The sequence below is a fragment of the Corvus brachyrhynchos genome, unplaced genomic scaffold (genome assembly GCF_000691975.1).
Source record: "Corvus brachyrhynchos isolate BGI_N302 unplaced genomic scaffold, ASM69197v1 scaffold220, whole genome shotgun sequence".
In the NCBI taxonomy this organism is placed as follows: Eukaryota; Metazoa; Chordata; class Aves; order Passeriformes; family Corvidae; genus Corvus; species Corvus brachyrhynchos.
Genome location: NW_008236209.1, coordinates 7,055,506 through 7,081,898, shown reverse-complemented (window position 1 = coordinate 7,081,898; position 26,393 = coordinate 7,055,506). Strand labels below are relative to the sequence as shown.

The 26,393-nt window shown below is 39.8% G+C and overlaps 1 protein-coding gene and 1 long non-coding RNA gene across 2 annotated transcripts; one reads left to right on the top strand and one right to left on the bottom strand.

Moving 5' to 3' along the window:
* The first annotated feature begins 3,115 nt into the window (after nt 1–3,115).
* Nucleotides 3,116–25,153, top strand: LOC103622831 (integrator complex subunit 6-like). The gene is given in 17 exon segments (XM_008641847.2): nt 3,116–3,300; nt 3,718–3,807; nt 4,123–4,231; nt 4,234–4,293; nt 5,183–5,311; nt 7,177–7,340; nt 8,439–8,591; nt 10,187–10,319; nt 16,196–16,290; nt 17,049–17,159; nt 18,814–19,029; nt 19,530–19,653; nt 20,206–20,348; nt 20,696–20,906; nt 21,516–21,908; nt 23,275–23,368; nt 23,793–25,153. Coding segments are annotated over 17 exon segments (2,445 nt in total). The 5' UTR covers nt 3,116–3,180; the 3' UTR covers nt 23,893–25,153.
* On the bottom strand, nt 4,154–20,942 carry LOC108448843. The gene is made up of 3 exons (XR_001864877.1): nt 20,926–20,942; nt 14,675–14,682; nt 4,154–4,235 (listed from the first exon to the last, which is right to left on the bottom strand). It is a non-coding gene; the product is annotated as an uncharacterized LOC108448843 (long non-coding RNA).
* Nucleotides 25,154–26,393: the final 1,240 nt, after the last annotated feature.

The following is a 26,393-nucleotide window of genomic DNA, read 5'->3' as shown; positions in this document are numbered from 1 at the left end:
CCTGTTGTTGGCATAAGCAAAGAGGGTGAGATTTTTTTATTTGAGTACTTGTTTTTTCCTAGCTATCTTTGAAAGTCTTTTGGTATGTGTTTAGGGTCTAAAATTATTTGTTCATATAAATTACCAAAGGAAAGGCCAGTAACATACTGGCGAGGTAAGGGCTGCTCAGATTGCTGTTAATAAATTCTGGGCATAAAAGTGACTAAGTTGGAATATAATATTGAAGATTAGAGGAAACTACTCTCACTGTTCAAATTGGTTCATAAACAACTGAAATAACTAATATTCAGTTCCGACTTCTTAGTTACTGACCTGTAGAGGATACATAGTTTTGTGGAATATGTTTGTGTTTGGTTCTTTAAGGTTGCGAGGTTTTGGTTGGGGTTTTTTTGGTCATTAGTGTTTCTGGTGGCAAATAGAGCCAGTGTTTTTTTTGTAAGCAGCGTTAGTGGTAGTATTTTGAATTTAGGAAAAAATATTATTTAATCACTTTAATGTGAATTCACTGCATATCTGCTCTGGGTACTTGACTCTGTTTTTCCCTAAGAATGTTCCTACTGTATATATGGAAAGGAGAATGTACAGGTTTCTTTGGGGCTAGAGTTTCTGTCCTTGAAGTACATACGTGTTTCATTATATTCATTGGCTTGAGTCTTTTCTGGAGAAAAACATTTTACAGAAATAGACCTTCTTGTCATTGATGTGTTTTTGATTCAAGAATCTTTTTTTGAGGATAAGGTAGAGAATGTAGTACATTAACTAGTCAGACTTTTAGTTAGAGCTGGATATGGAAATCTTGAATTTGCTGCTCTTGTTTCCATAATGAGAAGTTCTTCCATTCTACTCTGTTTATTTCAAAGATACAGTTCTCCTTGGCTTTATCTTTGAAGATCCTGTGAGAGCTGTAAGATGAAAAATAGTTTTCTTGGACAGCCAACCATTGGTGATCAGCTGCTCCTTGTACCTTCAGCTTCCCTGCTTATGCCTGGGGAAATGGTACATATTTTATTTTGCAGGCAGTTGACCACACTGCAGTGAGATCAAACAGAGAGCTGGAAGCTGAGCAAACATTTTCACAATGGGAAAATAGCAGAATCTCCAAATATCAGTGAAGACTCTTACTGTTTATTTTATAAAGAATACTCTTAAATTCATTGGAGTTCAAATCAAGAAGTGTACACTGGAAATACTGTTTCCTCTGTAAATGTTTTGTTCCTCCCTTCCCCCCCCACCCGTGCTTTTGTAACAATGTAACTCAGATGGTCTTTGCTGGAAAACACTTCTTGAACTCCAGCGTGGCTGTTCCCAAGAAGCTGGCCTCATTGATGGGTGCTTCTGTGAGACAAAAGAGAGCAGTCTCACCTACATGTACGGGTCAGTAGAATTCAGACAAAACAATTTTGGTAATTGTTCGCTTAAATTGTTTAAGGGAAGCTTTTTTAGGAATAAGACAAATCATCTTGTTGGGATTTGGTGCTATTTCACTCGGGAAAACTACCATTAACTAAGTCACTTCTACTCCAAAACAGTGACCCTGTGCTTGCACTTCATTTTTGCCTTGAGCTGACCACAGGTGTGGGGGGTTGCTGTGGTACTGCTGATGAGATGCTATATTTTAAGTTGTGGTGTTGTGTGTGTGTTGATGGTGTTTTATTGAGAATTATCTGGTTCTTTTGAGCTTCCAGGGCAGTTTAATCATAAAGCCGAACCAGTCCTGCTGAAAGTCTTGTTCTTTTTTTCCCCCACTGCAGAGTTCTCTCTCTTGTATCCCTTGCATTAATCTCAAGCTTGAAGGAATGGTTAAGGGAGCTAAACTTGACCAAAATGCTTTTGTTGTATTGTGTTATGATAATTCTCCATTCTGGAAAGAAGCCCACCCAGCTTAGGCTTGTCAACTCAGCCGAAGTATTGATCATCACAAGTCCTTTCTACTCAGTTCTTACATTCTTTTACAGCTCGGAACATGTCTATCCTAAGACCATTTACAGAGCCCTCAGTGTGTACTAAAGGTTGGCAATAGGATATAGCTGCTTTAAAAAGCACGGGAGAATCCTGTCCTCTCATGTTCTTGCACAGCTTGGCACAATCAGCAGGTGGTTGCTGCTGAGCTTAGTGCACAGGGAGGAGAACCTGTTTCACCTGGAGGATGTGTTGCTCAGAGTTTGTCCCAGCAAAGTCAGGCTGTCTGAAATGATCCTCTCCGTGTCTATGTAGCTGGGATTCCTGGGGGAGCACGGCAATGTCTCTGGTGCCAGATGATAGTGAGCCTGGGTGAATAACTGCTTGCTTGCTGCAGGAGCGGTTTGGAGAGTGGTGTAATAGCAAGGCTGAGAGTTGTGGGAATATCTGGGATTTTCCAAGCTTTGGTTGTTTTAGCTGAGGCATCTTTAAATCCTATACCAATTCTCTGTGAGCTGGTCTTTTCTAAAATAACTTCCCAACTGTGCAGCAAGCCACTTTTAAGGGGAAGGGAATGTGAATCATACCTGTTGGGCCTGCTTACCAGAGGGTCCAGAGTGCTTGGTTGGACTGATCCATCCTCATCACTTGCTGTTCCTTTGATCCCTAGGCTTTGTCAGCAATAACTTTTTTAAAGATCTCCAAAATTTTAAGGTGTTACACTGAGACACTCTGAACAGTGATTTGATTCTTACATAGGGTGTTTGCAGCCACTCCTTTCTTTCCTTCCAGCCTTAATTTATGGAAGGAAGGACAAAAGGGGAATGGGTGCATGCCAGAAGAGGCAGTGACATTATGCTGCTTTTATCTTGGTTTTACCTTTGCTGTTACTTTGGCAGCTGCATTTCTGATTTCCAAAATGGGCAGTTACTCCTAAAAAAACTTTCACGTGCTAAATCCAAATACTTCTATTAACAGCATCATCTCTACAGCAGTTTTCATGGTAATGCAAAGTTTTTCCAGTGTTTGGCAGTGTATGTGTTTCTCGAGTCTCCCATTGTAGGTGTAACCATGTTTCACATCAAGTTGTGCATACCTGGATTAGGTGTGTGCAGCATGTAAATGGTGCAGTGCATCCGTTAATCAGGAATAGAATTAATTTTTGTTGGGAAGAGAGATAAATGCCAGCTTGCAGTTGATTGCAGTTTGCTGCTAGAATAACTAATAAGCTTTTTTTGTTTTATGTAACAGGCTGGATGGAAGGAAAACCACGCAACATTCATGAATGAACTGAAAAACCTTCAGGCTTCAGGACTAACAACACTTGGTCAGGCACTCAGGTCGTCGTTTGACTTGTTAAATCTCAATAGATTAGTGTCTGGAATAGACAATTATGGACAGGTAACAAATCTATTTATAGTCTTCTGTCTTTTATATTTCTATGTTTTTTGAAATGATAGTTGGTGAGGGATTTTGGTGGTAAAAGTTTGGTTTTACATTTAACTTTCTTTTTTACTGTTGGATAGCTCTGTGTAGCTTGAACTGGCCACTTATTATGGCCACTGAAAACACTCTGGAAAATGCTGGCATTTTTTTCCTTACTGAACTACAAAGAAGCAGAGTATAAATGTCCCAACTATAGACACACGAGAGTAGCCCATCTTGTGTAGTTCTGTGTGGTTCCACACCTATTAAAAAAATAACAGGATTATTTTGAAAGATTGCTTATCTTACTGTTTATTTTATAATGGCAAAAATACAAGCCTCTAAGCCTGTGTGTTAAGGTTGCTCTTAGCATTCTTGTGCTTTTGTCTGTAGGGAAGGAATCCATTCTTTTTGGAGCCATCTATTTTGATTACCATCACAGACGGAAACAAACTGACAAATACAGCTGGAGTCCAAGAGGAGGTAAACTTGCATTCAGTCCTTTCAAGTTATGATTGTGCAAGTTGGTGCTACGCTGAGATGAATATTAATTGGTTCTTTCCTGCTAATCGGACTTCTTCGTCGTTGACCTGTTTTTAGAGAAACTAGAAACCAGCTATCCTGTCACTGCTCAGCCCCTGAATTCATAGTCTGTAAAGGTTTTGAGATGAGAACTTCAGATAAATTAGTGGGTTGGAGTGAAATTGGTCTTTTACAGATAAATGAATGAATTTGGATATGATATTTTTAGATGGTTTGTCAAATACAGGAAAATACTCTTAAATCTTTTTTTACCAGCTTCATCTTCCATTGAATTCTCCTTTGCCTGGAAGTGAACTAACCAAAGAACCATTCCGTTGGGATCAAAGGCTGTTTGCTCTGGTACTGCGTTTGCCAGGAGCTGCATCTGCCTTGGGAGTGTGCCTACTGATGAATCTGCTATCACACAGATGTGTGAGGTTACGGGAGGTAACTGGATGCTTTTTTGCTTTGCTTCACATTTGGCATTTGCCTTGAAATATTTCTTTTCCTTTAATTCACCTTCACCTCTTCCTGTTTTCTCTCTCTGAATTACTCAGTGTCCATGTCAATCCATGTGGTGCTTTCTTGGATTCTAGTAGCACAGGAGAACTTTAAAATAAAGCAGTATTCCTATTTCAGATCTAGATGTGAGAGCATTTTCTAAATGCAGTAGGAGGTTTTGGAAAATTCCTATGGTTATTCTGGAGGTTGTCTTTGCTCATCATGAGGTTTGGTGGGGGTTTTTTTGTCTTTGTGGTTTTTTTGTTTTGTTTTGTTTGTTTTTGGTTTTTTGTTTGGTTTTTTTAAAATTTTTTTCTAAGTGTTGAATTGAGCAGGACTGCTATTAGTGAGATGTTAATTCTGCTGCGGGGCCGATAAGCTAAATTTAATCTTAAAATAATTCATTCTGGAGCCTATTGCTTGATATGTTGATCAGATTTTTTTTTTTTTTTAATTGGTGCTTGGAGAAATTGTTGTGTTAGGAGGAGGAGGTTTGGGTAGACAAAAGCAGATAGATTACACAGTCTTGGTGACATCAGGCCTTCCTAAGGGCCTCCGTAAACTTGGCCTTGGTCCAGCCTGATGAAGTCTTAATGGCCTCATTTAGTAACAAGTAAAATCTCAGCAGGTTGTGGGGTTTTGGTGCTTTTTCTTGGTTGTATTGCATTTGCAAAGTATTTTGCCTTTTACATAAACTCGTACAGTGTTTATTGCTATTATTTTGGATAAAATTGCAAGCCTTGGCAGCCTGACTTAGGTAATAAAACATCTTCCTTAAGTAAGATAACTCAAAACTTACTTTTCTATTTCCCCATGTAATTTCTCTCTTTCATAGGTCGTTCGTACTGCGTTCGGACACAAAGAATGTTGAATCAATGTTTAGAATCTTTAGTTCAAAAAGTCCAAAGTGGAGTTGTTATTAACTTTGAGAAGTCAGGACCAGACCCAGCTCCTATTGGAGAAGGTACAGTGATTGTTGGGTTCCCCCCCCCGCCCCCGCCAACGTTTAAGACAAAATGTTTTGTTTGTATGTTAATGTCGTTAAGTGTCCTCCATGTCCTTCCTGCCAGCTTTTCCCTGTAGTGTACAGGATGCATCTTTTACAAGTGTTAGTGTTTGATCCTTCCTAAGTTAAATGATGCCGTATGTCTGCACATGCTTGTATGGATCATCTAGTGCTGGCTGGCTCTGTGTCACTCCTTTTACCTCTTTTTGGATGGCTGAGGAAAGTGAATGTTTGCAGGAAGCATTTAAGTTTGAATTACAGTGTTGTCAAGACTGTACTTAAAATAATTAAGTCTAGCGGTAGTGTATTTAAACACTTAAACATCTCTAAAGCAATCTCAATGCTTAATTTTCTGTACATTTTCATTCTGCTAATTGATCACAGAACAGTAAGTTTCAGGTGAATGTTCTTAGCCGCGAGTGAAAAACTGTGCAAAGAACAAGGAATTACTTTGCTCCCTGTGAGTTGAGTGCATAAAAGGAAAGAGGAAAGTGCATTCCAAATATGAAGCAGTTCTTCAGATTTGCAGAAGTTCATGGCTTAAAGGAAGAGGAGGGGGCTGACCAGTTCCAATTTAGGAAGTTAGGATCCTGGAATATCAGAAAACATAATAACGTTTAGCATCACCTGAACATTTTAGCAAAGCCAGCTTTATTCCTGCTTTCATTCTAGAATCAGCTTTTTCTGTGTTTGTTTTCTCCTTTTGCTTATTTAAATGTCATTTTATTGGAAGGCTTTCCTATAACACTGTGCTGGACAGCACAGCAGCAAATTCCCAAGTCTCTGGTGGCTCAAATGTTCTCTCCTATGTGGCAAAACGACTGGTGAAATTTGGGGCGTTCTTTTGTTCTTTTTTGTCACATTTGAATGGTGATGGACTATGGATATGAATGTTTAAAAATGTCAAGACTTTTCATCTGTATGGGAATTGAAAAAGTCCTAAACTAGAGAGAAATACAATAGGATTTACCCAAGCTGTAAAAATCATTGTTTTTATAATGCAGAGAAACCAAACTGATGTATCACTGAAATATGGTTTCCACAGTATTACTGGCCAGTTCTTTAAAGCAAGGAAAACTAGTAATGTAAAGTCTTTTTAAAACAGGGAAGATTGTTTAAGTGGGTGATCTCTGCTGTGCTGTTTGCTTTGCCAAGCAGTCTTTGAAAACTGATGGTTACATCTGTAGTGCTACAAAGTTCTTTGTCCTCATCGTGCAGGGGTGTCAGTGGTGGTGCGCTGCAGTGGGCTGGCAGGGAGCACTGGCCTTTGCAGCAGGCTGTGGGGTTTAAGTGATCTGTGAATGGCTGTAATTAAAAATTTGGCAAAAGCTGCCTCCTGCAAGATGCACCCAACTTCTCCAAGGAATTTTGCTCTTTCAGTTTCCACTAGTGGCAGCATCAGTCAGTGAGCATTGCAGCCCATGTAGAAAAGTAAATGCCAATTCTCAGCTTTTCCAGGTGCAGCAGAACCAGCAGCAGTAGCTTGGTGCTGCCTGTGGGAGCTGTTTCAGACACTGAGCTTAAGCAAATACATTCTTCCATAATATGTGAGTATGCCTTGCTGCACTCACTGTGTAATGGCTGTGCAACAGGAGCAGAAGGGAGATCAGGGCAAATGTTGTAATTGTTTCTCAGATGATTCTGTGATACACCTGGATGCTCAGGTTATTTCAGCCTCTGGTGTAAAGATCTGTATGTCTTTGGAACAAGAGTAATGAAATGCCTTACTGGCTGCTAATACAGAAATTTTGCTAGCAGACAAATGCATGCATGTAGCTTTTCATTTTCTTTTTGTTTGTTATTTTGCTTTGTTTAAATTTTAGATGGACTTGTTGATTCATCCAGGCCCATCAATTCATTTGCTTCTCAGCCGTGGCATAGTTGTCATAAACTCATTTATGTACGGCCTAACCCTAAAACGGGTGTTCCTGTGGGGCATTGGCCAATCCCAGAATCTTTTTGGCCTGATCAGAATTCACCAACACTGGTAAGTAAAATAAGAACTGAAAAAAGGATTCTGCACTAACAGTTGAACAGACTGAAAATAGATAATGGATAGAGTAGTTTTTACTTTCTCTGTTTATAATATGATGTGACTTTGCTTTAGAAGGTTAAAACTGTTTTTAACAGAGTGGTATAATCTAATGTGGATACTGTAACCTGTGACATTTCTTGTATCCAGAAAGTTCACTTCCATATGGTTAGTTAATTTGTTGAATGGTTTTTAAAGGTTATAAAATTGAACTGTAAGTACTTCATGTACCACAAATCATAGTGAGCCTATTAAATTTTAATCAAAGCTTTATAAAATTCATTTACATGGAAAAAGGAGTATTTGTTTTTGAAAGAAGATCAACCATGGGGTTTTTTTCTTAGTGTTACTTCATGTGTGAACTCTTCTTTCACTAGCAGGAAGAATTAAAACTGAAACAGAAGAGCTACTCCCTGCAGAAAATGAGAAAACAGTATTAATGTCTCGTTTTCTTACTGACATGATCATACATTTGGCATGCCTTACTAGCCTTTCTAAACATCTCTCTTTTGTTAGGCATATTCTGTTCCTGCACTTTGCAAGTGCACAAGGTACTGTCTGTCCATTCCCCTTGCTCCCACTTCCTGATTAAAGAGGGTTAAAAAACCCCCAGAGATTTGTAGAGAATTCTTCGAGAGATTATTTGTGAATTGAGTGCAGTCTCACATCTGTTTTTCTGTGAACATCAAGCTGGGAAGAAGAGTTGAAGTTTCCTTTAAACCTCTCTTTGTTGTTGTAGCCTGATTGACATGAAGGCTTTTAAATATCAGGATAAATAATGGCATATTAACCATGTTTTTCAGTTGGTGGGAAGAGTGTATCAGTGTGTGAGCATTTTTTTCAGTTAGAGAAATATTTAGTTAATCTATATTCTGTTATGGGAGCTTGTATTTTATTCTCTTCAAAGGAGTATTGTGAAAATGGAGTGTTTTAAGACTTGCAGGATAGTAAAATACTGGCTTTAGGATGTTTTTAAGAGAATTGGTTTGTTTACAATAGATATGTGAAAATTGATACCCTTTTGAAAATTGATACTCTTTTTCCCCCTTTCAGCCTCCGCGCACAGCTCACCCTGTGGTGAGGTTCTCCTGTGTGGATTGTGAGCCCATGGTCATAGACAAGCTTCCTTTTGACAAGTATGAGCTTGAGCCTTCACCCCTCACCCAGTACATCTTGGAACGGAAGTCTCCCCATACCTGCTGGCAGGTACTTGCCCTTTATTTGATTCTAGAAATGTAATGGGTAATCTGAGGTACTTCAGTCTTTGCAAGCCTGGAGAATTGAGGTCTGGTTCAAACTCTGCAGCAGATGAGAAGAAACATGTCAAGGTTTCACTTACCTCCTTTCTAAGAGAATTACCAGGAGTCAGAATGAGTGTTCCCTCCACAGGCTTTGTAATCTCATTTAATTCTCTTTCTAGGTCCACCTCATTTTGCTAAGAAATATGCCTCCCAGGTTCCATTTTTGGCTAAATTGAAATTCTCCGTAGGCTTCCATTTGCTTACAGGGAAAACCCAGCACTAGTTTCCATCATGTTACCTAATGAACAGATGCAAATCATTTTCCCCAGATGGTTGAAGCTGCTAATGGGAAATGAATGGAAACTGTTGATCCTGTTGACTAGATTGGCCTTGAAGAGGTTGAAGTTCTGTTGCTGAAATCCTTTGTCACATGCTCCTTTTGTAATTTTTTATAAGTTTCTGTGTCCTCTGTAAAATAAGACTGCCTTCTTAGTGGTGTTCTTTTAAATAATAGCTTAATGTGTACACCAGGAGTATGCTTAGTATGATACTTTAGCTGGAAAGGTGAACTTGGAGGTGTCTCTGGTTTTGTATCCCTAATAAATACTACAACTTAGTTGAAAAAATGACATGCATATTCAGAAGAAAAATTAAAGTTACTTTAAAAAAACTAATTTCAAAAAGGTCATTTAAACATTAATAGGTACATTATTTGCCTGAGTTACTAAAATTACTCTGCTGTTTTTCAAAACTGCTTTTCCTCTCCCAGCTACACATCAGACTCTTACAAATCAGAGAAATAGGCTCATTGTCATAGAAACCATGTAACAAACCCAGTTCCTTATGCCCCAAAAAACCAGAGGATAACCACTTGCTATTTGCTGCAAGGTTTATTTTTTTCTAGGAAAACTATTTTTGACTTAGATGTGGGTTATTTTGCTTGCCTCAGTCAAGAATATCTACCATTTTTATCCTGTTGTAATACTGTTTACATGTATTGCTTTTCAGGGTTAATACCCTCATATATGTGCACTTAAAAAAATAAAGTCAATTTTAAGAATGTTGGCTCGGGGCATAATCAAGATGTTTCTTGTTTGTTTGTGGTTGGTTGTTTTGTTTGATTTCTATGCTTAAAAACATTTTGCATTTCTTTTTATCAGTGTTGTAAATATTAGTTGTGCTATTTTTGAGTCAGCAGACTAATTTCAAATAGCTTGTTTATTTAACATTCCTTCAACAGATGTACCCTAACCTATTCTAAATCATTGGAAAAACTCTTCAGGGCATCACTTCACAGTAGTTTCACTAAAGCAATAAAGATTACTCTGTGAAGAGCATTTCCACACTCACTGGGCATACACTAAATGTTGCATGTCTCAGTTTTGTGACTAGGGAATGTAAGTCCATTCTCAGCCCTGATGTGTTCAGGTTTGTCTGTTCTTGATAATTTACTGTCTTAATGCAGTTGGGTTCAGATTGATTTGAATTTTTAAATGCCCCATGCTTAATGTTCTTCACCTTCTTCATTCTAATACAGTGATCTCTCTTATTCTTTGTCAGGTATTTGTGAGTAGCAGTGGAAAATACAGCGAACTTGGCCACCCGTTTGGGTATTTAAAAGCAAGCACTACTTTAACCTGTGTAAACCTCTTTGTGATGCCTTACAACTACCCTGTTTTACTTCCATTGTTAGGTAGGTAACACATCTGCATTGGACTGCCAGTGCAGCTGCTTCAGAGTTAAAGCAAAACAATAATGGTTGGTGTTCTGCCTTAGTTTGAGACGTTATAAAATAATGGAGCTCAGAGAGTAGAGAATGTTGCAAACTCTTTTGAAATACTTTGGGAGGAGAGGATTTTCATACCCCCTCTCCCTTTTTTTCTCTCCAGCAGAGGAGGAGAGCTACCTGCTTCCAGTGCATGTTTGATGCTGTTCACCTCCTAGACACGTAGCCTCTTCCTTTACCTGGAGTAAGCTTCAACCTCCATTCTTTTCCCTCATTTAGGGTGTGGTGTATCCAGGTTTTGCGGTTGCTCTTGTAGCAACCTATTTTTTACTGGAAGATGAGATGCAGTGTTTGTCACGGGTGTTGGGAAGAGGGATTTCCCTAATGCAGTTTAGAGCAGTAAGAAGGAATTGTGCAGTCAAACAGTCTGCATTTCTTCCCTGCCCAAAGGAACAGGTTTTGTTTTTGTTTTTTTACTCCCACAATGAAATTACTTTCTACGGAAAAATGATATGAAAAGGTGCTATACGAGTAAGTGCCACAGTAGTTGTGGTTGGTAGAGATCTGGCATAAAGGTAATGGCAGAGAGGAGTTTCCAGGGTGCCACTAACCCTTTCAGCTGCAGATGCTGCAAGGCTTTTTTGTTCTAGTTTTTTGTGGGTGTGTTCAGTGATACAGAAGAACAGTGATCAAGAGAATTAACATTGAGTCTTACTGTCTTACACAGGATTTTTCCATTCATTTCTAGGAAAAAACAGAACATAATTCAGGAATGCTTTTTCATGATCCTGGTCATAACCAAAAAAGAAGAAACTTGTGCTTGCTGATAATGTGTCTTTCATAATAAGTTATCTATGTAGCCTGATAATTGTCCCAAAGTGTGCAAGAAGGGTGAGAGTTTCTGTGACTTTGTGGTTCCTGAAATACTGCAGCAGATCCACTAGCTGAAAAGCCATCACTGATCCGAAATTAATTTCCCTGTTTGTTTTGATGTTGACATTTGCAGTTCTGCTGTGTCTTTCGTGGTAGCTCTTGTCTTCCCCCTGCCTTTTTTTTACAGGGGTGTAAAGCTCTTCCTTCTCTTTGAGGAAAGGCACTTTTCAGTGTATGTAGTGCTTATTCTGCAGTTTACTCACCTGGTAATCCCACTTCTTATATTTCCGAAGGCTCTTCAGAGGAAAATGCAGAGGTTCCACATTGCCCGAGATACAAAGTAGACGTTTTCTTGACGGCATGAATCCCATGCATTCCATATTGTTCACACAAACACACATAGTGTTACCTTCAGATCTCCTACATGGACTTGATCTTTGGTCTCTAAGGCATGGTGGAATTAAGTTCTGTGGAGTATACATTCAACACAAAAGTAGATCTGGGCCCTTTTCTACTTAGTACAGAAAATGAGTGAGATGATAAGCAGCATGCCTGGTAAATTATTTGTAGATGTTTTTAATAATACTGCCTCTGTATTTGGCTCTGTAGGTGGGTAGGAGCACTCCCCGTGTCTCCCTTCATATGTACCAGTAGTGGGTAATGATGGGTCAGCAGAGGACTGATTTGAGTGTGTAAAACCAGTTTTTCATTATTCTCACCCAGATTTAAAAGGATGTGAGAACTCCCAAGACCAGGAGAAGTCTGCTCCATTCAGCCACTACCTGCCATATTGGTGCATCAGTGCGGCTCTAGTGGCTCCTGCGCTACTGGTAGAATATTGTGTTGGAGGACTGGTTGGGACAGTACCATGGATAATCTCTGTTCCTTCTGGTGACTCTTTCAAAGACAAAACCACTTTACAACTGTGTATTTGTACTGTATTATCAAATGTGTTCAACCTTATAAACAGTTAGTAAGATGCTTCTGAATTTTTTTGCTTGCATTATTTTTTCCTCCTGCATTCCTGAACAGGGGAAGTCTTAATTCTCTTTTTGAAAAATAGTGTAAGACAGCCCTAAAAACAGGTAAGATAGGTAGGGATGAGGCAGCTTGCAGGTGATACTCGAGCAAACTGAAATGAGTTGTAATGGTCCTTGGCTGAAGGAGGTAAATTGTACCACATCCTATAGCTTTGGTGATTTTATGTCTTGGTTTCTGCAAGAGTGGATTTGGGCATGTTGTAGCTTCTCCTGGCTTTTAACTTACAGAGCATGTGTTCAGGAGCTTTGTAAGGGAAAGGAGCCAATTAATAGGACTTGGTTAAAACAGTGAAGCCCCACAGTCCGTGTGTTAATGGAGTCATGCACTGTGTTTGGTTGTCTGACAAAAACGCTGGTCTCTGGTCCTCTTACAGTGGTGATGGATAATGTGGGATGTGCAGCTGGAGCTGAGCAGCTCCAGTTTGCTCTCAGAAAGCTAGAGAGAATCCTGACTAATTTGGTGGTGGTTTGCTCCCAGAACTGACGAGGTGCAGTTCTTTCTGTTCAGTGGGAGGCTGCTGAAGGCAGAGCTTTTTGCAGGCAGTTGCTGACGTGCTTCAATGCTGAATTCCAGGCCCATGGATGATAGGAATTTCCTCTTGAAGGATTGTTGCAAAGCAGTTGTACTTCAGGTGCTGTTGTTTAAAAACATTTGTACAGCCAAGTTTGTGAAGCAGAAGTCAAAGGAGGGGTTTTAGGGAGAGCTAAGTAAAGACGAGGTATATTTCTAAATGCCTCTGCCTTGCCTGAGATGTTTCCTTGGCTCCTTTTAGCTGCATAGGTGGGAGGGCAAGCACTGCTGGTCAGTAGGAGTGACTGTTCATTGGAAGTGTCAGCAGAAGCAGCAGTGAAACAGCCAGGTGGGAAATGCCTTGAGAAGGTGGTTAATACCCTTTTTCTGTGGGTCTAAATATGCCACAAGATGAGCATTTAGAAAATGTCTGCCTGTGAAGGACTGCAGCATGGACAGTTTCGTTTGTTGCTTTTACAGGCTCTGTGAGAGAACCTGCAAGTAATGGTGTTATATTTTGGAAACTAAGGGCTGTGTTCTCACCAGTGTGTACACAGCCTGCTGTGGCTCTGGGAGGGAGAGTCAAATACATTTTGATACATTTTATATCAATGGAGAAACAGTGACACAAAATACTGTTCTTGGTTAATGATGGATGCTATTTTCCATTGCAGTGCCTTATTTTTGGTTAGATGATTTGCAGGGAAGGATACTCTTTTCTGTGAATGTAGAATCATGAATCGAGGAGTATATCTATTAGTGCATAATTAGGAGAATTACAGGAGTCAACAGGGAATGGTGATGTACTTGCTCAGGTGGAATTTAATGTGAGTGGTGATTAAAAAAAACCTGTTAAGTTTTACTTTGGGTTACATGGTGCATGAACTGTTGTAATTTAGGCTCCAGTTGAACTACTGAAATTACATGCTGACTCTTCTCTCTCTCATGCTCTATTTTTTCTTAACTGTTCACTGATCTTAAAAGGTGCATCCAGCCCCCTTCTATAGTACTGGGTGTTAAAGGTGTGTATTATTGTCCTGTTTGTCATGGTTTGGTTGTTTTGTACGTTAATCTGAAGTGGATAAAGACTGCAATACAGTTTTTGGTTAACTGGTCTGTGTGGTTTTACCCAATCTCTTGAGTTATTACAGCTTGCAGCCCTTTCCTAATGGTTTTTAATACCATGCTCCCAATTATACAGTGCTTTTAGCTTGCTCTGAGTTCAGAAGTAAAAAGAATTCTGCATTAATTCTGGATTTCTGGACTATACAGAAATTAGTATCTGAAAATAATTAGGTAGAAGTGAAACTGAATTATGTAAGGATTTTTTCAATATTTTTTGATTTTTATCTACAAAAGCTTGGGGTTTAATCTGTGAAAGACATAGTTAACTGGATTATTGTTAGTTTGCTTATTTGTATAAATCATCACGTGCAGCCCAGGGCACAGGGGAAGAAGTGCCTTTCAAGTGCCTGTGTTGCAATCTGCTGACAGTGTGTGTATCAAACTCTTGAGCTAGAGGCAGGTAAGATGCTGATGGTGAAGTTCTCTTTGAAACTTGTGGCTGTGTTTACCACCCTTTCAAGAGGGTGGCAGTTCCTGCAGTGAGTTTGTGCTGTGGGGAGACTCTTTAATTTTAAACAGACAAATCTTAGCTGAAGCTCTGCATAGGTTTGAGAACTTTTTCCTTTGATAGAAGTGATCAGGAAGGTGCTTTTGCTTTTGGTGTCTGGGAGTAGAGCTGTGCTGTGGATGGGGACTCCCAGCTGGCTGAGCTGAGGAGTAGCTGTGCCATGTCACAGTGCCTGTGTGCAGTTGATGGTACAACCTCACAGTGCAGCGAGACACTGAGTGCTGCAAGACAAGTGCTGGTAAGGGATTTAAGGTTCAAGCTGTACTCAACCAACTCATAGACTGTAAAATATTAGGACATACTATAATACTGAACATCTTGCTTTTTAGGGTTTTTTTAATGTTGACTTTTGAGAGAGGGGTGTAGTTTAACTTGCATTTTGCTACAAAAATGTAATAGGTTTATGAGATAAGAATGGATGTTATTTTTTATTTGCCATATGTCATGATATCATCCCACATTCGTTTGGATAATAGAGCTAAGCTTGAAGTATATTGAGATTTCAAATGAAATTTTGATTTGTCCTCTTAAACTCCAGCCCACTTTCTTCAGGCCAGGGAAGAGAAAAAGTAGCATTTGTAGTGTGGTTTTTATATGTAATGCAGAATTAATTTAGATGGGAAAATACCTGTAATTGAGTGGGGTTTGTCTATGAGAACTTGGGAAGTATTATCATAACATCTGTTCAATTTATGCAGAGTACTATGCAAGTCAAATTTTCTTCTCCAAATATACCTGAAAACTCAGTGTGGAGAAAACAATTACCTTGTTGCATCTGTCTTTCGCACACCCTTTTCCATGCATCTCTGTCTCCTGCAGCTCTCCCCAGTTAATTTTTAGACATCCCTTTCTCCAGACCTGCATATCCTTCCATTAGCCTCACTTTGCCAGCACTAAGAAGTGCCAACACTACTAAGAAGAATCTTTATTTCAGTGGATAATTCAAGATTTCAAATAGTAAATTGCAGGATGCTGTGTTTGGTGTAGAGACCACGGCCACAGTTCATAGTGTGCACAGCAAATAGGTCCACACTTCACCTCAGTGATTCCTAAAAGACCAGGTGTACACCTGTAGTGAGCAAAGTGCTACTAAAACAGTACCCAAAGGAAAGAAATTCTGGTTGCCACTCTCTTAAAGGGCAGCAGTTTTTGTAGCTAATTTCTGTCTCGTCTGCACCTGTAGGAGACTTTGCTGCCCTGGCATGCCCAGGTGCTGTGGCTGGAGGTAACCCCTTCTCTGCCAGGTGCAGCTGCTGCTGTTGGCAGCAGTTCAGCAGAGCTGGCCAGAAGGATTCCCTGATTGGATTTTTTTAGTTTTTCCCTTTGATGCTAAAGAATATTTTTACTGGAGACGAGAATTCATCATACAGGTTGAACAGAAGAAAGCTGGTTTGAAAATGGAAATTGAACCAAATTAATGTTGTTTGATTTAATCAGATACAGGGACTCCCTGATGTGCAAGAGAGAGGCAAGGGAGGTGAAACTCTTTAACAGGTGGATCTGTTGCACCTTCCATGCTTCTGGTAGTTGTGTGCACTTTTCAAGTCTGATGTACCTTGTAAGTTTGCTTGTAATGGGGTCTTGCTCTGGATTGCCTACTGCAGCTAGGTCTGGGGATTCCCAATCCTTCACACCTAAGATTAAGAGCAGTTTTTGGGGGGAAGCCCCATTGGGAGATGGGTGGAGGGAGAAAACAGGGGGAAATCTGGCACGTACGATTTTGGACAAAGTTAAAGGTCTGGGACTGTATAAATGACACCTTCTTTTGTTGTTTTCCTTGTTGCAGATGACTTGTTTAAGGTTCACAAACTAAAGCCAAATCTGAAGTGGCGACAGGCTTTTGACAACTACCTAAAAACAATGCCTCCTTACTACTTACTGGTATGTTCTTCTTCTCATCTCATCCTCCAGGGTACAGTGGCTGGTGTGACCAGAGTCCTTTGCATCACACCTCTTCCTAGTAAATTTTTTTTTTTAATTTAATTATAATGGCTTTTTAGGTAGTTAACATTCTGCCTTTCAGAGGTATGTAGATTAGAGCAAACATTTTTAAGAATTAAAAAAATTTGTAGAAATACTAAGTAGTAGTAGTTATGTTAAGATACTAAGTGTTTAATAAATGTGTTTTCTGATCATTAAATATTAAATGAGTTTTGATCAAAAATACTTCAGAATGTTCAGAGAAACCAAATTTAGCATTATTTTTGTAACTGGATAAGGAAAATGCAGATTAGTTTGTTTATTAATGTGGGTGAAATGCTAGATCTTGGGAAGCTGATACTGACTGGACCAAATGAAGGGTGGGGGGAGGCACTGTGTCACCTTTTACGTGTAGCTTGGACAATGCACCTCAATATGGACTTGCATCATCCCGGCTATTCTGGACCTGAGCCTTTGAGTGGAAATTGCCAGCGGCACCACGCTGTGTGGTGTCTTGGTGATGTGGCATAATGTCCATTGTGAGCTAGTTAGACACCAAACTCATGTCACACGTTATCTGAATAGACTTGAATTTTAGTGGCCAAAAGTGGAAAAGCTAGAGCACTAATCTATGTGCCTTAGCTTCCTATAATTGAGCTTATAAATTTCTTTTTTAAATATTTATTCTCTTACTATTGTGTATTTTGTTTTCCTTATAGCCATTAAAGAAAGCCCTAAGGATGATGGGAGCTCCAAATCTGATATCAGATAATTTAGATTGTGGACTTAGTTACAGTGTTATCTCTTACCTTAAAAAACTCAGCCAACAGGTAGTATTGATAAAACCTTTGCAATTAGAAGTGCGTTGATTATTTAGTTTGTGGTAATCTCATTATAAAACAGTTAATCCCTGTGGGAGTTCATATGGGTGTGCAGCATATATTATAATTGAAGATTGGTGAGCATTTCTCTGCAAATATGGATGAATCCAGTGTGATTCTATAGCCAGTGATTGTGCCTTCTGTAAGTGGGGGAGAGGAATGCAAAGGAAACCTCTTCAGCTATACTTTAAATGCTAGACCTTAAACTCCAAAGATAATCACTAATTGGATTTATGGCTGCTCTTGCCATTTTTCTTCACAGCTGAAGTCAGAGGCTTGCTTTCAGCCTCATGTTCATTTCCACGTGTCCCTTGGCAATGTGTATTTTCCCAAAAAAAGTGTGTTCTTGTCCATGGGGAATAAAATCATAGTTCAAGCTTTATATCTGAGCCTCCTGTTTCCTTCAGGTCAAAGTCATTCTATGTGTTAAGTGTGACCTGGTGGGAAATAGTCTTACATATCTTTTTCTCTTTGCCAAGACTGCCATTCCAGGTGTAAGGGCCTGGAAGCTCTTCCTTCTTAGCATGAGGGGCTCTTACAGCAGTAGTTGAATATCTAGAAGGCAGTGGGGAAGCAGTGCAGCCTTTTACAAAACAAAAATCCTCCGCCTTAAAGAAGGCACAAAATACATCCCAAAGCCTCTGAAAAACTGAGCATCTACTAGACATAAAACTTCCTGTGGTATTTTGGTAATCTAGTGATATGCAAATTCGTATTATTTATCTGCACTATGGAGTTGGAATTACTTGAGATGGCTGCTGTGGCTCTCACATTCTCAGCACATGGAACAGTTTGAATCTGTGGAATGCATTATAAACTCCTGTATAGGCACAGGCAATTCCAGAATTCTGCTGTGCTTCTGCTGTCCTTAAATTCAGTTTCCCACAGATAATGAAGCAAACTCTGCAGAGGAGGAGCTCTGGGGGAAGTGGGTTGCAATCACAGTGGGTTTTGGGGTTTTGGTTGGTTGGGTGTTTTTTTTTTCCTTTGGACGTATTACTAGTGGGTAAAATAAAACTTAACTCTGAATACAGTTAGAGCTTAATACAGTAAAATTCTCTGTAGCTATAATAAGAAATCTGTGCTAATTGGAGAAGTGATACATTTTTAGAAATTGACTCATAAACCAGATTTCTTTTACAACTTTTCCCCCTGTATTGTTACAAACATACAGGGCAAACCTTAGTTCATAGGTTTCTTCAAAAATAAACTGAAATTATATTACTACATCTGAATAATACTGTTGTTTTAGATGCAACTTTATTGTAACCTAAGGCATCCTACCTTCCATTTTGGTTTTTCTTTCCCTTTAAAGATGGTTCTTCAGGGACACAAGAGAGTCACAGACTTCCAGCAAAATCAGGGATATTCACAGACCTCCTACTGGCATATAAATTTAGATACACTGGCTAAATATTTTTCCATATGCTAGCACATTAGGATTTCTTTATGCTTGAGATCTAATCTATGTAATCCAATACATCCCTGGGTAGGTAGTTGGGAACTAAATTTGTAGTTTAATTCTGCTAATGTACTGTGTGTTTTGTACTGGAAATGTGCAATGCCTGCTGATTCTTTAACTCACGGTGTGATTCCATTTTAGACAAAAATAGAATCGGAACGGATAATAGGTTCAGTGGGTAAGAAAGTTCCACAAGAAATTGGAATAAAAGTGAAAAATCACTCCAGTGGCCTCTCCTTGGTACACAGTAGGGATTTTAAACAACTGCTGCAAGGGATCACTGGAGAATCTCCACTGAGACTATCGGAAATAAATGTTAAAGAATTTGCTGGATTCCACATAGGACTTTTAAACAAGGTAAACAGCATTGTGACCTTGCATGACTAAGCAGTTAATCTCATCTGTTTTAAACAAGTAACTTCTATGTGTAGAAGTAACTATGTTACTACTTAGTGTAGAAGGAAGTACCTTCACTGAAGTGGGATGAGTACAGCATAGACATAAAGAGGGAGAAGAATAAATGCAATTTTTTTGCATTTGATTTTGGGACACTGTTTGAAATCCCCATGGTAGTAAACAAAAATTACTGTGCTTTAAGTGCCAGTCTCTGCAAAAGACAGCTATTGTTGTTCATCCATGAATTAACATGCTTACTCTTAATGGAGCTGAAGGCACTAATGCTGAATAAGGTCATGTTGAAAAGACAGCCACTGAGCTTGTTGTAGCCCGTTACAAAGGTCTAAACTTTCTTAAGAATATTTTTTAATAGTTAATGTTATTACAGTTCATAGTGGAATTTCTCCATGCATGAGAACTGATGGATTAACTGAAAGTTACGTATTTTGTTACAAAACTAGGATTTGAAGCCACAGGCATTCAGAAATGCATATGATATTCCTCGTCGCAGTCTTCTAGACCAGCTAACAAGAATGAGAACCAATCTTCTGAAAACACACAGGCTTATCTTGGGACAGGATGAAGGTAAGGAGTCACAGTTCTTCATTAACAGTTTGAAGAGAATACAGCTATTTTTGTTACTTCCTTAAGGCAGTGGTTTTTGTCTCTAGTGTGGGAGCAGAAGTAGCCATTGCATCTCTTGCTACGTCAGACAGTGTCATTTTCTTGACTCTGAAGGGGAAGGAAGGAAATTTTTGCCTTCTGTCATGCAAGATGTCGTGCTTGCTTTGAAATTTAAATATAAGTTTCATGGGAGAGCTTTCGCATTCACCAGGGTTCAGCATAAAGTGATGGGGGCTTAAGGCAGAGAGGAGCTCTCTTTGTTTTTTGTGAGGTGCTGGTGGTCTAAAGATGCAGTTGTCAGCATAGAAATTAACGTTGCTTATTTTTTATTCTTCTGCCAGTTAAGCTCAGTTCTTGCCAGGCTTATTTCCACAATTGTAATCTTCTGCTCTTCCTTTGTAGTGAAGAGAAGTAGTCAGTTCTAGTTCTTAAATGCTAACACTTGGAATTGAGGTGTGTGAAGTTTGTATTGCCTTAATTTTAAGACTAATTAAGATCTCTTTTCTGTTGCAGACTGCCTTCATAGTGTTCCTGTTGCTCAGATGGGAAATTATCAGGAATACCTGAAAATGATGCCTTCACCTCTTCGGGAGATTGACCCAGATCAACCAAAAAGACTTCATACATTTGGCAATCCATTTAAACAGGATAAGAAGGTAGGAGGGGCCTTGCTGCCTGCTGTGCCTTTATATTTAACACAGCTTGAAATAGTTAGTGAGTAGAATTTCTCCCCCACAATTACAATCTATTGCTAACCTGTGCAGCCTATGGAAAGGAAGGATGTCTCTCCCATGTGGTCCAGGAGGAATGTGTACAGAATCGTGCTGGTTTACAGAGTGGCACTAGGCTCTCTCTGGTTGCCTTGGGTAGTATCTCTGTTCTGAGAGCTGTCAAGTGTTCCAAAAGCCACTTAAATCTGAACACAGAGGGACTCAACTCATCAGTGGATTGGTGAAACAGTTGCTGTTTTGTACTGTTACTTAAATTATTACTTTCGTTTCAGGGTATGATGATAGACGAAGCTGACGAGTTTGTGGCTGGGCCCCAGAACAAGATCAAGCGCCCCGGGGAGCCCAACACGCCGGCGTCACTGAAGAGGCGGCGCAGCACGGCCCGCCGCGCCGTCGCCCCCACCCACGTGGGCGGGAAGGGGCCACCCGCTGCTCCTGGCTCCCCCTCCTACCTGAACCTCAAGGGTGTCGCAGCAAATAAAGGTATACTGAGCTGTGGTACAGCAGCTTGGGTGGTGGGGGGATATGGGGAGGAAGGGAAAAGGTTCTGCCAGCGCATCTGTGCTTTGCTGTTATGTAGGACTGAGTTTCTTTTGTTGACCTAGATAAACAGGCTGCTGCTACAGCTAAGGAAATCTGAAATAAAAAAACCTGTTTGGAGATACTTTCGATCTCAGATCAGCTTTTAGTTTTTCTTTGTGTATTTTGTGGCAAAGAAGGAAAGTTAAAATATGGTTGTTTCATTTCCCACAAATAGGAATTGTCATACACACCTATTGCAGCAAATGGAGTGGGAAGAAAACTCTGTTAGCTGGGTTTGGGAAGAGAAGGAAAACAGGAGTTTACTTAGGAGTCATGACTTTGCACTAGGAATACAGAACGTGGTGACTTCACAATAGTGATAGGAGGTGGTAACAGTCCAAAGGGGAATCCCTTGGTCCCATCCACAGTTGAATAAAAGTATTGAGGTGTTGTCCAGCGCTGTCAGATTGCTACACAGCACTTCAGACAAAAAGGGTACAGAACTACTTCTGTTTGGTTCTTTTGATGCTGCACTTGTGCACCAGTAAGGTATGTATTTTTCACTTGTAGATACCAGTAACAGTGTTGTCCAAGATGGCAATGGAGAGAAGAAAGCAGAAAATTGTCAGTCATTGGAGAAGCACATTGATGGCTTACCTGTGCAAATGGCTCCTGTGGTTCCAGCTGCTGTGGGAGAGGATGAGATGTTACCTAACGATTTAGACTCTCTACCTGTTGAATTCAATTGTTTAAGTGAAGATGGGTTGGATCATAAACCTGGTACCAATGCACTTGTTCGAGGGCCTCTGAATTACAGTGTGAGTGGAGATGACCAAAAGCGGGCCATGGAGTCTACTTCTGAATCTGTGCCAAATTCCTTTAAAATAACACCTACCATGTTGGAGGGAAACAATGCTGACATCAAAATTAAAGTGATGAAAGAGGTTCGCAAACCTGGAAGAAGTAAGTTATTTGTGTGTCTGTTTATTTTAGTAGTATATTATATGTGGTGTGGGAGAGAAGACTTTTCCTTGAAGGAAGGAGTTATTTTCAATATACACAGAACTTCAGACACTGAGTAATTTCTGGTTGCTTGTAAATGAGCAATGGAGAGGCAAAAAAGGAAATGCTGGGCAGGTGAGTTGAAGTTTGAACTTGGGCTTGGGAAGTTGAGTGCCAAGTCACCCTGTTTGCCCTCAAAGACAGGGTAACTGGTATATGAGGTGCCTGGTGAAAGCAGCACCCTTCAGAGGTTTTGGTTTTGTTACCAGTGATCTAATAAGACTGGGTACTCTGCCTTAGGCTGCACTGCTCCTGTGTACACAAAGTGTACTTGATGCTCTGTGTCCATCAAAACTCCCTTTGCAGGGCAAAGGCATGTCTCTGTTAAGGGTGCATCTTGGAATATGTTTGAAAGGGAATATTAACAGTTAATAGCACAGTCGGGCTTTTTAAAATCTTGTGAGACTAATTAGTGGTGAAATGCTGCTGCAAACTTTCAGTAACTGAGGACTAAAAATGACATTCTGCAAAGTGGGCTCGCCCAATTTTATACCAAATTCATGTTTAGTAAATGGTGATGTAGAGTAAAACACTGTGTTCAGTGTGAGTTGCCTGTCTTGCTGCAGAATCCAAGCAGTCATCAAAGAAGGAAGCTAAATTGTAGTGGCTTAAATATGTACATCTGTTCAGAGGTGTGACTGTTTATGCTCCCTCTGCCTGCTGCATCACTCTGAGCAGGCTCTTGGTCACAGCACCATAAATGTATTTGTACTGGGGTCAATTGTGGGAAATAGTGAAACAATGCTGGTTTTAAATTTGTTTCCAATTTGATATGTCCAGTTTATTCTTTTGCAGTGAACATATTTACCTTGTACCTGTGGGACAGTCATATTTTGCTCACACCCTTAGTTGATAATCTGTCTTTCTAGAGATCTAATGGCAACCTCTGCTTTCAGAAACAATGGCTCCAGGCCAGATCAGGGTTTGGTGGCCCTGTGCATGTTAACTGTGATCATGGAAATGGGAAGCTTCTCTCTACTCAGCCTGCGTTTTCTGAAGATAAATGTTCCTAGCTGCTGCTCTTTGAAGAGAACCTTGATCTTTGGTGCCACATTTGAACTCCCAGATCATCAGTATCACTTTAAATTATCTATCACCTCTCTTCTGCTCTTAAAGCTAATGCAGGTGTTTTTCTTGCCTTATGTGTTTTATCATACACAGATACATGAAACTGGGCTTTGTTTTTCCTTTTTGGCTCTTAAGCTTTTCTGAAATTGCATCTGCGACATTCATTTTTAACACATGGTTGAATTTTTATCTCTTTTAGATTATGAAAAAATATTTTCTCTTCTTGAGGAGGTGCAAGGACCTATGGAAATTCAGAAGTATTTCATTGAATTTGCTATCAAGGAAGCAGCAAGGTTTGTGTAGATAGAAATGACTCAGAGTGATAAATATTAATTTAGATCATGGTAGTAAATATTAAACTTTATCAGTGCTAGTATTTTGATTTTCTGTTTTGACATATTTAAATTATAATTGTTTTAGTCGTCAAATTACCATTACATTTGTATGGAGTAAATGGTCTTTAAGTAAAGTTTAAATGTGAATTAGAGAGATACTGGGTTGTTACTGAAGACCAACCCAAAATTTGGGTGGGCTGGGGGGAGACAGATGTATTAAATTAAATTTTCTAGCCATTCTTATGCCAGAAATAAAGAAAGCTCTTCCATACTGGAAACAGAGAGCCTCTGGTAATATGATTTGTCATAGCTGAATATTCTTGAGTTGTTCAACTGTATTTTTGGAAGAAGAAATTTATGTTGCTTTCCCTCTCTTCTGTAGGTTTAAAAAACGGGTCTTAATACAACATTTAGAGAGAATACTAGAGGAACTAGATTTCACCAGCCCACCCAACAGAGTTAATCATGTCAACAGTAGATAATAATGTACCGGCCAGACGAATGTGGACTAGGAATGAGTTTGCTGTGCCACAGAAGAGTGGAAGAGGACGTAGCTGCTGCCCTCGCCATCTTGGCAGTCAAGTGATTTTACTGTCACAGTCTGAGAAGAAGCAGTGGAGCTTTAACTTTAAGAGCCTGATTCGGCAGAAGCTGGGCTATAACCTTAAGGATTTGCTATGAAAGGTGTGGCTTTTTCCTGTGGAGGGTGCTGTTTGCTCAACAGGCGGAAGAAAATAACCATTGCTGCCCCTCCTGCAGGTGATGAGAATTTACTCATTTGAACGCTGTCATTAGACATTTACGTGCTGTAGGCAGCAGGTTGCACTAAAATGGGGCACTGTCAAATGCACACACTGTCTGCATCGTGGAGAGAGCCCGTGTGTTCCCAAAAAAACCCTCCCAGAAACACCTGCACTGGTAAAATTGCATGTTGCCATCACAGAGACAAGGGTCTTGTTCCCAAGAACTGCTAGCCATGCCTTTAAACTTGAGATTCAGTGTAGATTGAGAGTAAAGAAACTGCTATTGTGTTAATGAAAGCTAAAGACAGCCCTGTGACTGTTACCACCTGATGGTCACTAAACAATCTACCTCAGACTCTCTTCTGTTTTGTCTGCAGACATTATGAAAGTGCACCTGAGGCTTCCCAGGTCCCCGACTTCAGTTCTCTTTCATCCTGTGAGGAGGACGGAGATTCTTCAGGTGGCCTTGGCACACGCTGTGCTTTGGAAGCACTAAAAGGAAACGCTTTTAAAAACGTGTATTTTAATGTTCATACAAAAGAGATTATTTTGAACAGTATTGTTACCAGATCACTAATTTGATATTTTAACTGTATAAATTTTTTTGGAACATATGTATATATAAAATAAACCATTTTATTAATTTTTAAGAAGTGCTAATCTGAGGAGTCTGTAGCGGGCAGCACTGAGTTCCTCCAGTTGTCTGCCACCGGCAGACTGAGGATATTTTTGTAAAACCAGCTGAACCTGGTCTTTCACATCCTCAAACACAGCTTATGGTGTTAGCTGCAGAATGTGTTTGTACCCTGGAGCACCTGCCCATGTGTCACTCAGCTTGGCCTCTGTGGGGTGCACATTTTTACTCAGTTTTGAGGGCACTAAGTTCCAGTTTGCCAAGCCCTTGGTTACCTGAGCTGGTATTTTCTCCTCTGTTCCTCTTAACTATTTTGTCCAAAGGCAATGCCATATATGACAGAACATATAAAGGAGACTGAAGCCACCTGCGTGTAATTTTTTTTTCTCTTTAAAGCAATACAGTAATGTGCCAGTATTAAGTGGCTGTTTGGATGAGTGTGTATTTTCAGTTGTTTGCTCATAACATCCTCTGATCCTCTAACAGCTTTCTTTAAAAGACAGGTTGAAATTGTGCTCATGCTAACTTGTGCTCTTGGCCTCCTATGGGAAATATCCCATGGATTTCAGTGGACTGGCCAGGCAGGGAAATAGATTTCTGTGGTGAGCCTATACTTCTCTGTTCCTACTGGTATTTTTAGTACAAACCAGCCTGTGAGACATCTTTTCCATCCACTCTGAAGCAGTGGCCTTGGTTTCCTTGGGGAAGATGCAGTTTGCCCATTGGAATGACACCAGTGAAATTCAAGAAGGAAATGAAATCCAGCAACAGCAAATCTCTGTCAGGATGTACATGAATGAAGTGACATAGGAGAAGGCATTACTATAAATGTGTCCTGATTCTTACAAGTAACTTTTATTCATCTTTGCAGACGAATAAAAGTGATTTTTTTTTTCATTTTTTAAACCACAGAAATACCTTGGAATGATACAAAGGGGGATTTACTCCTTCAAGATGTCACATGGAAGCTGTTTGTCACCATGATGGACCTCCCATGCCAAATGTTGGACTCTTAAAAGGGATTTTATATACAGAGGGTCAGATACACTGTGCATACCTCGTTGTAAAATGGCCTGGTTAGAAGCATCAAGTTGCTTGTAATGTGCTATTCTTGAAATAGTAGGTGATAAGAGGAGACAGCTTTCTTCCATATAGTTAATGGCCGTTTAATTTTTATCGCGGATTCCAGAGACACTCACTTGATCATTGTGTGTCTGAGCAGGGGCCAAATTTTTAAGTAGTGACCTTTTTAGTGTGTAAATCTGCTCTTTTGGTGGGATGCAGTTGGCTGCCAAATCAGCTGCAGAGAGCTGGTAACTTTCATTCACTCATGTGGAATCTTGCTCCTCAGAAGCTGCAAAATGCTGTGTTCAAGTGCAAGCAGTGAGAATTTTCCCTTACCTTACCATTATCTTATCTGAATAGATTGAATTTGGGTTAGAATATTAGAGCAGCAGAAGCCATATAGTGAACTGGACATGAGTCTTCATAGGAAGGGAGGAAGAAAGATGTCCTCAGGGGTTGTGTCAGTGCAGAGATGAAGAAAAAGGAGCAACAGCAATTGTTGAAGAGCACACACAGTCCTGAGTTCCACATGGACCACAAC